General features: G+C 40.9%; 2 protein-coding genes across 3 annotated transcripts in view; both read left to right on the top strand.

Moving 5' to 3' along the window:
- fndc3a (fibronectin type III domain containing 3A) overlaps nt 1–3,325 on the top strand; it is a 49,625-nt gene extending 46,300 nt beyond the window's left edge. For both annotated transcript variants that reach the window (XM_050059972.1, XM_050059981.1), the window contains one exon: nt 805–3,325. In XM_050059972.1, coding sequence (XP_049915929.1) covers nt 805–1,128 — 324 coding nt within the window. In that variant the 3' untranslated portion in view covers nt 1,129–3,325. The remainder of the gene's footprint in view (nt 1–804) is intronic.
- A 2,842-nt stretch (nt 3,326–6,167) lies between these two features.
- On the top strand, nt 6,168–11,957 carry mlnr (motilin receptor). Its single transcript, XM_050068686.1, has 3 exons — nt 6,168–6,322; nt 6,837–7,677; nt 11,034–11,957. The coding sequence occupies exons 2-3, from the start codon at nt 6,894–6,896 to the stop codon at nt 11,339–11,341; spliced, it is 1,092 nt and encodes a 363-aa protein (XP_049924643.1). The 5' UTR covers nt 6,168–6,322; nt 6,837–6,893; the 3' UTR covers nt 11,342–11,957.
- Nucleotides 11,958–12,844: the final 887 nt, after the last annotated feature.

A 12,844-nucleotide genomic window follows, 5' to 3' on the forward strand; every position in this document is an offset into this window, starting at 1 on the left:
TCTAGTTGAAGGTACTTACACAAAGGCGCTGGTGTCATCACTGCAGCTTTACTGTCTGTCCCAAGCTGTATGATATGTCAGTCAGAAGCTATCGCAACAAAGACAGAAAAGCTTATTTGTGGGAGCAGGTCAGCCGAATGTTGGCTGAATGCTGCTGGTGAGTGTTGTGGTGTTATTACTGTAAGTGTTAGCCACTTAGCTAAAGGTATTCTTGTCAAAGAAACAGAAACCTATGTGTAGTGCTGGGAGCACTTTATATGTGAAGCATTGGGATAAAGTCCTGGACACACCCCCCTAGGTCACTCAGTAAATAGAATCAAAACGGTGTCACTCTGGCAACCAAACAGTTCAAGTTCACAAAGCTCTCTAAAACCTTGTGGGCGCGTCAGCTGGACAAACAGCTATGGCAGATGGCTTCCCTCTTCATCCAAGGCAACAAACAACATCACTCTAACAAATAAATCACTCTGTAAATAAAATTTAAAAAAAAACAGTAAAAGCTGAAAGAGGGATGCGTAACTATTTTCCCATTATCCATGCTGGTCTGCTGGAAGGCAGTTTCATCCAGTTGATCGTAAGCAGTAAGATGGGAAAGATTTTTTCAGCTTCAATACAGTTCAGCAAACAACTTTATTTCTCTAATACTGGTCACTAGGTTTGACACAAATTATTTCTGCAGTTTGAAAAAAAATTCTCAGTATCTCACTTCTAAACAAATAAAAAAACAAACATATATTTCACTCTCTCACTGTCTTATTTTCAGCTTTTAATCACAGTTTTTCTCCTCCTCCCTCCTATTCACAGGCCTACAAAGGCTCTGCCACATCCTTCCACGTCCAGAATCTGCAAACCAACAGCGACTACCGTTTCCGGGTGTGTGCTATTAGGCAGTGCCAGGATGCCCCTGAACTCAGCGGCCCCTACAGCCCCACAGTAACCCTCTCCCCCCAGCGGAACGATGTGGCGGTGGGCGGCGGCGCGGGCGGCTCGGGGTCCAGGGCCGGCACAGAGTCCAGCCGCGCCAGACGAAGCTTGACGGACGAGCAGTGCGCTTTCCTCCTCCTCATGGTTTTTGCCGTCATCGCCATCCTCATCGCTTTTGTCATCCAGTACTTTGTCATTAAATAAGCAGTTTGCGCCACCCAGCTGCAGGGTTATAGCTTTATTCTTTCACCCTCTCTCTGTTGTTTTGTATTCTTCGTTTTGTACTTATTGTTTTTCGCTGTCAACAGAGTAATCACATTAGCCGCATGGGGTACAGTGGGAGTGAGGGCTGGTGAGTGACAGCTGAATAGCAATTAAAAATTGAGGATGTAACACCTTATTTGGCACCTGTGATACTCTCCTGACTCTCCTGCCTTCGTCACCCAGTCCCAACTTTTTGGTATCTGTTGTTCAGTTCAGATTTCTTTTTCGTCATGATCAGCTTCCTGCGGAAAGGGAACTCAGAAAGAGCAGGGATATGGTTTATTTTGGAAGGGGGTAAGTAGGGGGGGAGGGGCGCTTTGACTCATGTACTTGTTGATTACAGTATATATAGATATATATATGTGTATAGAAATAGTCATTATTTATATTTCCATTTATGTGTCCAGTATGAAACTGTTTTTTGATAGATGTGTTCCAAAAATAGTATGTAGGTGTGTCATTAGCCTATGTGCTATTTGATCCTGGGACCTGGTGGGCCAGTGTTTGCACAGTGGGGTGTGTGTCCAGATGTGTATACTGTATGTAGTTAGTGCCGCAGAGGTACACGGCTGGGAGGGCTTCAGGGCCAGATGAAGGGACTTAACCCCCTGCTGGAGTTTAAGGGGTCTTTTGAGAGAAGAAACGGAAATGAAAAATCTTGTTCACACTTTAGAGCGTTCATTTAGCACTTTCCAATCTTTTTGATGTTCAGAATGTTTAAGGATGCAAAAATGACTGGAGAAATGTTAGTATATTTTTGTACAGTGAAGACACAAGGACCTGTAAGTTTGAGGAAAAAAAAATGCTCAGTATAAAGTTAGAAAACAAACAAAAACCAAACTAACAGTGAATTCTAATTATTTTTACTATCATATAGTTATACTGCTGCTTTACTCCAAAATATTGTTGTTCAGCACAAAAAATGTATGCTTACCTGTAAGTTCTGTTTTATTTTGTTTTTGTTTTTCCCCAGTAATTGATTTTGCACCTTAGTGAAAGAAAACCTTGACTGATTGCGTCTTGGTCTTGTGATGCATTTTATAGAACACACTTTGAGATTGTGCAACCCTACTTGTGTTTTGGCTGTTTTAAAAGTTGTAGTACCACATAATGTGTCACTGAAACAGCTGATCTATCTCAGCAAAAAAAAAGGAAAAAAAAAAAAAAGAAAGAAAGAAAAAAGTATGTACCAGTTGTTTCAGAGGCCTTAATTGGAGAGGAAAAAATCTCGGGAGAATTTTCTTAATTTCTCTTAAGTTTTGATGTTTTTCTTTTAGTGTTAGAAGACTCTAAAATGTGTTTTATTTACTTTTATTTTTGCAACATTTATTTGATGTTAGTAAACATACGTAATCAGGAGAGAAATGGAAAGTAGTTCTATGTATTACTTATGATTTATTTTGATTTCTTTTGTCAGGTCATACATGTGTGAAGTATATTTTTTTATAATATTGAAGTAATATAAGTTAATACTCTCCAGAGAAAATAATAAATCCTGAGTACTCATAAATCATGGAACACAAATGGCAGATACAAAATGTGTTATATCATGTACTTCCTGTGAATCTAAATTTGCCTTTTCTCTGTGTGTTAAGTATTCGTAACAGATTTCTAACGCTGAGTTTTCAGTGGTAATCTGACTGTAGGGTCTAGTGTTGTTTGGTTTTGAGCAGGTAACTGCTGTTGCAACCGTAAAAATGAAATACAGGTACCTTGCAAAACGTCTTGGATAATTACATGATTTGGTCTTTCAGACATTCTGCAAAGGTCTTCTCTTTGTCATTTAAAGAATTCAAATTCCTATTTTTGATAGCGATTGCAACGTGTGCCATTTTAACACCTCTTCACCCCGGGCTTACTACCTTTGGTTGGGGAGATTAACAAAATGCTACAAAAATGAGTAAAATATGCACAAAAATAGAGACCATTTTTATGTAATTTTAATGTTTGCAGTTACCTCATACACCGTACATTCCAAAATGAAAATTTGTTATACTATACATACTACCAGACATATCACTTTAAAATGTTCGTTATGGGAAAAAATGTATAATCATAGATATGTATCTAAAGTGTATCTGTATAGCCATGATATCTACAAAGGATCCATGCACAATAAAAGATTTATAATTCTTAATCATGTTTGAAGTTTGGGCATATGCTTGTCTTTGGATCATCCATTAATTGTTAATTTACCAAGTAAAAACGTCAAACATCTACTGCATCCAGCTGATCAAATGTAAGCATTTGATGCTTTGCTTTGATGTTTTAATCATTGTTAATTGAATATTTATTTGATTTTGGACAAATGTTCAGAGAAAACAACATTTGAAGTTGCCTTAGGCTCTCGGACACTCATTTTATTTATTCGTTATTTGTATCTTATCCTGTTCACGGGTCTGGAACCTGTTGCAGCTGACATTGGGTTAGAGGCAATGTATGCCCTGGATAGGTCACCAGACTATCAGAGGGCTGACTAATTGAGACAGATAAACATTTATGCTTACATTCACACCTATGGGTAATTTAAGGTTCCCAGTTACCTTAACCTGCATGTCTTTGGACTGTAAGAAGAAGCTGGAGGAAACCCACGCTGACCTGGGGAGAGCATGGTCTGGGAAACTGTTTTTTTCTGATTTTTATTCCTAAATTTCCAGATGGTTTATAGCCTTAAAAGGAATATTTCACCCCCAACTGACCATTTATACATATATATATATCTATTACTCACCCTGTGTTATGTTGAATTCATGAAGAAAACTTTGTTCTTCTTGCATGCCCCCGGTGAACGAAGATTCAAAAACAGAAAATTCGTAATGAATTGAAGTCATACAAGTCAGTGACTGCAAACTCTCATCAACTTATGAGAATGATCGAAGTCTCATGTATCCAGTTGTATGCTCAGTGCTTCCCAAAACACATGCATTTTCACTAAAACCATACTATTTAAAACTGACCTGAACGTTACTTAGCTATGCTCTCTTCAAAGCCAGACTCTGTTGACAAAAACGGTCATTTTACCTCACTGAACACAGGAGCTGCTGGTCTACTGCTGCCTCTATAGTAGTTTTGTGTGTATTGTGTGACTTTGGTGAATCTGAACTGACCCTTTAAAACTGAAGACCCAATAACACTAACTAACCGACTGAGGCAGGGGTAGACCAGCAGCTCTCATGTTCAGCAAGGTAAAATTAATGTTTTTATCAATGGAGTCTGGCTTTGAAGAGAGCAAGGATAAGTGCAATACCACCATTGTATTTTGACAGATGATGATAAAGACAGGTGTTGTGCAACATCCCCTTTAACCAATGGGAGAATCTTGTTTTCTTTTCTCAGGTCTCAGGTGTTTTATCTCTTTGGCTTAATGATTCTGTCTGTCAAGATAAGAAGACTTGTGTCCAAAGCATTTAGAAAAAAATGACCAGCCACCAATTGAACACAGAAAATTAAAAATTCCTAATGTTGATACAGAGATACTTCTTCTGTCTGGTCCTTATTTTATCGTGTCCTCAGAGTTCAACACACTGCTACACCTCACATTACTGTGTGTGTGAGTGTGTGTGTGTGCTTCTGGAGTAAGATATAAGAGCTCCTGTTCACTGCACAAGCACACCTAAGTGGTGTAAGCAGGAGAGCCATGATTAATGAGGGCGAAAGTGGGCTTACTCGTCTCGGTCACCATTCTGTGTACAACATTGGCTCTTGTTGAGAGACGGACTGGAAACCCATTTAAAAAAAAAAAAGGGCACACAAGCTTTCCCTGTCGTGTTGCTTTGACAGGAGTAAACAATGACAGAGGAGGGACATCACATTCCTGCTGCCCCTCCGAGAGCCGAGCTGTGCATCAGCTCAGTGTAAACACACAAATACACCCTGATGTCAGTGTGACTCTTGTTTCAAAGGGTCATTTAGATCTAATGGATATGGTGGCTCTGAACCAACAGAGCACACTGGTGGTCATCCAGCAGGTCATCCAGGCTGTGCTGGTGACTAATGTTAATTTGGACACAAAATGGGGAAACCTGTAGATCAGGAACTGAAAAAAACCCTCTGTCCACGTTCATAGACCTTTTACTGGGGATTTACGCACTAGTTGGGGAATTCTTTGATTCTGTTCAGTTCACAGACAGACAGAAATGATCCAGTTGTCATATTGATCTGCAGAGCTCGCAACATTCCTTCTCCCACTCTGAAACTTTGATTGAAAACCTCTGAATTTGTGGATTCATGGGACATGAAGTCAAGAACACTGCCCACTGGCTTGTTGGAGGTCACCCTAAATTAAAGCATATATTCTGATACTGAAAACTAGATTGTAAACCTTGACCACATGTAAGAGCTCACACAAGAATCTCACAAATCACTCCATATGAAGCACGACACAGCCCGATATGTTTAGTCTTTTGACCTTTTCAGGCCCTGGTTATACCTCTAAGTACTGACCAAACTCCATGTCAGTTCCTAAAATGGCATTCCTCTTTAACCAGCATTGTTGAGGTTCGGTTTATTATAACAAGCCTGGTGGGTGACTTGAGGGTGAAGAGGAAGAGATGAGCTGGTGGGTGTGTGGAGTGATGAAGCCAAGCGGAGAGACAGATGGGGCTGGTGGACAATTAAGCAAACACAGAACTCATTTTTCAGTGAAGACTTCCAGACAGCTTGGCAAACACGCTGGGATTTCAGTGATTGATGCATTAATTAATAAAGTTATACCTCTCCTTATATGAATATTTCTTATGTATTTGTGCTCAGTCCAGATTAGCATGATCCTCAATCTGCATTTATTCTCCCAGAGGAGCAGCAACAGTTAGAGGGGGGGGTTCCCTCGAATCCTATTCCCTCCATCTTATGCCCTTTTACCGTCATCCTTCCCGTCATCATTTGATTACGAAGATTACTTAGATACACACGCAGCAGACAACCTCCCTGTTGCTCCCTGACTCCTCGGGGTACTGTGGAGGAGGTGCTCCTTTCTTCATCTTTCACCAGAGCTCGACTGGTTATTGAGCATCAAGGACCGGCTCTGCCACTTCACGAGTTTCTCCCGCTGCTGCTACTGCTGCTGCCGCTCTCCAACGACACAACAGAGACCAAGAAAAGTTAAGAGGTTTGAGAGATCCATCTCAAGTTAAAGGTAAAGGCATCAGCAAAGATTTCTTTTTACACTATTGTGTTATTTCTACTTTTAGAGGAGCAGACTAATGATTTTACATGTTTTGGTACTTTTATTACAAGCTGCTTTTACTTTATATTGAAGCTAAGCATTATATTGTTGTGTTTCACTTTTTCCAGGCAATTATGAGACACTTGAGTTGTGTAATAATATAGTGTGCATTTATCTTTTGCCAAAGTTTACATTACTGCTACAAGGAAATGCAGCGTAATCATTTTTAATCACTTAAACATTGCATTAAACCAAAAAATGAATGCGGACTTTATGTTTACTGCTGTGAATCATCTATCTGTAGTAACAGGTGTTCATAATGCACATGAATGAAAAGAAAGCAACAGTTGCCTGGAATTAAAATGGAGGCTTTAAAAAAATGTCCACATAATGTCAGCAGAAATGTGAAGTCTACATAATGTGTAATTAAGTGAGATAAAACACAGGATTAGTCCACTAATGGTCTGTTGTTCTCTCTCCTCAGCTACCTGTTGAGTCTTGATTTCACATTTTGCTGTGCCTGCACTCAGCTGAGGTTGGCATGCCCTGGACCAGACCTCAGGTGGACCTTCATGCCGCTGGAGCAGAGGCCATGGACCAATACAACATAGACGACCACCACTTCGAAGGCTCCCTGTTCCCCACCTCCACTCTCATCCCCGTAACTGTCATCTGCATCCTCATCTTCATCATCGGCGTGACAGGCAACACCATGACCATCCTCATCATCCAGCACTTCAAGGACATGAAGACCACCACCAACCTCTACCTGTCCAGCATGGCCGTGTCTGACCTCATCATCTTCATCTGCCTGCCCTTCGACCTCTACCGCCTGTGGAAGTACGTGCCATGGCTGTTCGGGGAGGTGGTGTGCCGCTTCTATCACTACATCTTTGAGGGCTGCACCTCGGCCACCATCCTTCACATCACGGCCCTGAGCATCGAGCGCTACCTGGCCATCAGCTTCCCCCTCAGGAGCAAGGTGATGGTGACCAGACGCAGGGTCCAGTACATCATCATCGCCCTGTGGGGTTTTGCCTTGGTTTCTGCTGCTCCCACACTCTTCCTGGTTGGGGTGGAGTATGACAATGACACTCACCCGGACTACAGTACAGGGCAGTGTAAGCACACCAACTACGCCATCAGTTCTGGGCAGCTGCACATCATGCTCTGGGTGTCCACAACCTACTTTTTCTGCCCGATGCTCTGCCTCATCTTCCTCTACGGCTCCATTGGGTGCAAGCTGTGGAAAAGCAAGAATGACCTGCAGGGCCCCTGTGCTCTGGCCCGTGAAAGGTCACACAGGCAAACAGTTAAGATCCTGGGTGAGTGTAAACAGATCCGTGTTTCTTTCATGCTTTCTAAAACCTCTGCTTTTCATTGCCAGGAAATAAAAAAGGCAGACAATTTAGAGTCAGGAGTGACAGCTTTTAAAACCATCTTTGGTGGAAGAAAACTCAAACCAGAAATCTGTTTCACACAGGCAATCTTCCTTTCAATGTTGCTGAAGCAAAAACAGGCTGACAGATGACTGCAGAATGTAGGATTTCTTGTTTCCTGCATTTGGTCTGTTGTGTGTGTTTGCTGTGGCGAATTAAAATTTAGTTGTCATATAAGAACTGATTTTTACTCCATTTAAAACCTAAAATAGTTCCATTCATTCTGTTAAATCCAGCTCCAGCTCCAGGGCAGTGTGCTGCTTTCATCCTGCAAGTCTGACGATAGTGGGTGCCATGTGTGTTTTCGATATCAGCTGGTCAATTATTCTGTTTTGTCTGGAGCTAATCATGTCCTGCCACTGCACATACTGATTGGCTTAATTTCCAGCTCTGGCATATTGTGCAGGAAACCCTGTTGTACAGTAAAGGACCGTGGCCAGGCCAATCTGTATTACCCAAATATTTAATCATGATGCATCCATCAGGATATTAATGCTGTTCATTAGCTGAGCACACACTGCACAGAGCTCACGTTGTCAGAGTTGCTGCCATTTGTATCCACATTTGTTCAATCCCAAATTGGATTGTCATCAGAGACCTCCATAAATCAACCATAATGGAAATGTACATGCTCCCACAGTCCTGGGCTCCTTTTTAATTTGCTAGTGTCACACATCTCAGGAGTCACTCAATGATGGCTGTTCCCACACGGCAAGACATGATCAATTCTGGACAAAACTAGGCCATCTGTTCACTCCACTCGCTGTGAATCCACAATGTAGGCCTTCAATTTATTAACTGTTATTGTTGATTCAGAAATAATTAGGCTCATGTGGGCCAGATATGCCTCTCTTTTAATTTTTGAATTGACATTCATTATCCTTACAGGAATTACTGCCCCCATCAGACAAATAGATGGTAATTTTATCCACTGCAGCTTCTTGATCAATACCAGTGACTCAGTGATTATCTCACCCAGCACTGAGATTTAAGGCTTTCACAAGCTAAATGAATCTTTGTTCCTCTTTGGATTTGTGACGTTTTCTTCTCAGTGGCATTCTGCTGTACATGCTCTAATTATCTCGCTTACTTGCCTGCACATGTATAGTGAAAATGTGACTTAATTGTTGGGGCCAACTGCAGTCCAACGTCACTTAAGGGAACAAGGGAGGTTGTGTTAGTGTGTGTGTGTGTGTGTGTGTGTGTGTGTGTGTGTGTGTGTGTGTGTGTGTGTGTGTGTGTGTGTGTGTGTGTGTGAGAGTGGGCTTGAGGAGAAGTTCTTTCGATGTTAATTGCTGCTAGTCATTAATAAATGTCAAGGATGACCACAGACTATAGATCACAGGTTACTTAGATCCTGAAAACCAATTTTCTTAATCAGCCTGTTATTATAAATGAGCTGCAACATGAATACCATATTGTATTTGAAAGTTAGAGTAATATTGATTATTTCCCATGTGAGATTTGTCTGTACTGAGCCTCTCACTGGTTTGAAGCAAATAGGGCTCAGCTGAAAAAAAAGACTTAATTTAACAATATAAGAAACAGGATGCATTGTTGTCAGTTAAATCTGATCAAACCACTCCCACACAGTCCTAATGAAGCAGATTAGCTGAGGGTTTATTAAACTCTTATTAGGTTTATTGTTTTTCTAACCTTAAATATAATATTTGCTTATCCCAGAGGTCTGGACTCGAGTCACTTGATTCTGACTTGAGTCACAAATTTGATGACTTTAGACTCGACTTGACAAAACAAAAATTAAAAAAAAAAACATGCAACTCCACTAGGACTTTAACACCAGTGACGTGTGACTTCACTTGGACTTGAGCTTTTTGACTTTAAAACACCTAATACCTTCCCCAAACACAAAGATTTAGAAAAAAAAGTATGTTATTTAAAAAGTGTGCCATGAATCAATTAATTTCCCTTAATTCCCTGAATCAGCTAACAGTAATGCTGCCAGCATGCTGACAAATAATTCCCCAGATCCACTTTGTTTGAACCAGAGCTGTAGAACAGAACTATTTTATTTTATTTTATATTCAAGGGCTCTGGCCTGAACCAATCCAACAGCATCCAATCAAAACTGTCTGCACCAAGATGTTTCTCTCGTCGGCAAAAACATTCACAGTAGAGCAAACTCAGCTATTGGTGCAAGTTATGATCTGTAATTCAGCAGTAAATAATCAGCTGTGTGTCTAACTGTGGATGGTGGAGCTGTAAATGGATTTGTGGAGTCTGTTAGTTGCAGTGGTGGTTGTTAGCAGTTAGCTCCGCTTGTTAGCCGCTGAACAGCAGCGGAGCAAGCAGCCACCGCCACTGGACTTCACAGCTGATCTCAACAGGACTACACTCACTCACTCACTCACTCACTCACTCACTCACTCAGTCCAGACTGTCTCTGAAAAGTTTATGGGTTGATGCTGTTTGACAGGCAGGTAGGAAGCTCAGTTATCTGAGTGTAGCTGTGCTGTAAGTAAGGCATCTGAACAGTTTTCTCTGACAAAGATGAAATTTGAGTTTTAATCACCAACTCTGTGAAAGGACATGAGTTTAAGTCTTTAGACTAACATGTTGCAGATTAAGACAGAATTCAGACTTGAATTAAATTATTTTTCTGCCTCTTAACAGTGAGATTGATAAGTCAGAGTTTACAATGAACCTGGATATAAATCCTAGTTGTCTCAGATTAGTTACTTGTGTTGTCAAAGTTTTTTGAGACCATAAATAGAGATGTTGAGCTTTTCAAATGATGATCGGTAAGTGTGTGCTCTTAAATCACTCCTTAAACCTGTCAAAAACTGCTGCAGAAATATAAGTTTGTAAGTGTGTAGAAATTATTTTTTAGTTGTAGAAAAAATGTCTAAATGAAAATTTATACCACCTGTCGCCTTGATTCTAATTTCTGATACATGAATTAGCCTCACTGGATTAGTTTCAATATAAGAAGAAAAAAAAAATGCTGTAAATTTTTGTCAACTAAAACTAGACTATGAAGTATAAAAATGACTAAAAATAAAAAGCGTTTTCATCACACGACTGAGACTAAATCTAAAATAGCTGTCAGAATTAACACTGCAAAAAACAAATTGCAGTAAAATGTGTGTGTCAAAAATTAGAGATACACCTTCCAACAAATTTTTGTTTTGTATTTACTATACAAACGTGAGTGATATTAATTGTCTCATCTTCTTTTAAATGAAAATCATTTCCCCTTCTTGTCTTTATTTTCCCTTCAGTGGTGGTGGTGTTGGCTTTTATAATCTGCTGGCTGCCCTACCATATTGGCAGGAACCTCTTCGCCCAAGTGGACGACTACGACACGGCCATGCTGAGTCAGAACTTCAACATGGCCTCCATGGTGCTCTGCTACCTCAGCGCCTCCATCAACCCCGTCGTCTACAACCTCATGTCTCGGAAGTACAGAGCCGCAGCCAAACGCCTCTTCCTGTTGCACCAGCGGCCCGGACAAGCCCACCGCGGCCAGAGACAGCTCTGTGTGACTGACCACATCTCCACCCTGAATGAAAGCCTGACTGGGGTCTGAGGGGCCCCTCTAGAGTGGTGCTTTTACAGGCTTGTTTGACTTCATCACAGAGTGTTTGCAGGCATCTTTAAAGTTGCAGCTGAAGAGAAAACTTGATGAAGATGTGTAGAGGAGGAATGTTTGCTCCATTTTATCATGGAGGTGGAAAGCAGGGCTGAGTGCTCCATTGCACTTCAATGCAAAATCAGATTTACTACTACTCAGTGGCATTTTGTTCACAGAGACTGGGTGATGTCACTTTTCATTTTTTTGGTCAAGACAACAGGAATTCAGCGGATTTCAAGCGAAAAAGTTTCCATTTACACTTTCCTCTTTCAGTGTTACACCTCAAGCAGAAATATTTAACTCCACACTGTGTGCTGCTACATGTTTTTTCTTGCTTGCTGTCAGCACTTACAGAACACACACACACTGTTTCAGTTCACAATTACCGTCAATCCACAGCACTGATTAATAATAAGTGATCCCTCTTTGTTAAAGACAAACGACGTTTGCCACATTTGAAATGACTGTTCATTTATAATGTGTAATTGTAGTCTCAGCTCCACTCTGTCGTAAGATTGAATTTGTTTAATGTATGGTGAACAATTGTTATCATGCCGTTTGTTTGTTCTCATAAATCAAGAAAAACAAAACAAGTAAACCTATTAGCTGTGGTCCATTAGTTGTGCAGATCTGAAATTGGGTATTCCAGTGTTTGTGTGAATGTGTGTGTGTCTATGTGTTTGCAGGGTTGTGTAGCATCTCCCCAGTGAATAGATGGAACATAAACTTCATAAAAGCACATTACTATGAAAATGGGGCAGTTGATGCCTGTGTGTGTGATACAGAGACCATCTGAGCCCTGGGGTTTTGGGGCTGTGTACGTGCCGGCCATCATGTAATCTGACACGGCTATTATATTACCTGTGCTCTGAGTTAGATTTAGCCTGGCAGCCAACGTCCCTGCATCACCATATTCAAAGTAATGGCTGCTCTAAGTGCATTTCAAAGAGGAAAAAAGATATTAGGTTGTCAGCAGCGGCAGAGGTTATTGCTTTTATTGCTTCCACTTGCATAATCTTGACACCATTGTACAATTCTTCTTTGATGCTGTATTTTGGATTAGGAATCGTACACTTTGTACCTCATACTCTGGCAAGAAAGGTAACGTCAAAGTTAAGTATTTTTAACCTGAATACTGTCTAATCCTAAAATAAGCTTTCCAGGCTCTGTCTATACATCTTGTTCTTTAAAAGGAACTGTCGTGATTTTGCACATGAATCATCGGGCCTTGGTTTGCACGAACACAAAGAGACAAAGTCGCTCTGGGCTGACTCATCCTCATGACACTTTTTTCACCGAGCCATTCATCTCTGCCAGAGGAGCTGAAGCAGCGGGTAAAAGCTTACATACCACAGCCTGTCCTGCCATCACCTGGGGAAAGATCAGCAAGCAGCACGACTCCTCCGTTGGTTATTTTCTTTACTGATAATGAAGAGAGTGTCTGTGAGCGGCTCGTCC

The sequence above is a fragment of the Epinephelus moara genome, chromosome 2 (genome assembly GCF_006386435.1).
Source record: "Epinephelus moara isolate mb chromosome 2, YSFRI_EMoa_1.0, whole genome shotgun sequence".
Classification (NCBI taxonomy): Eukaryota; Metazoa; Chordata; class Actinopteri; order Perciformes; family Serranidae; genus Epinephelus; species Epinephelus moara.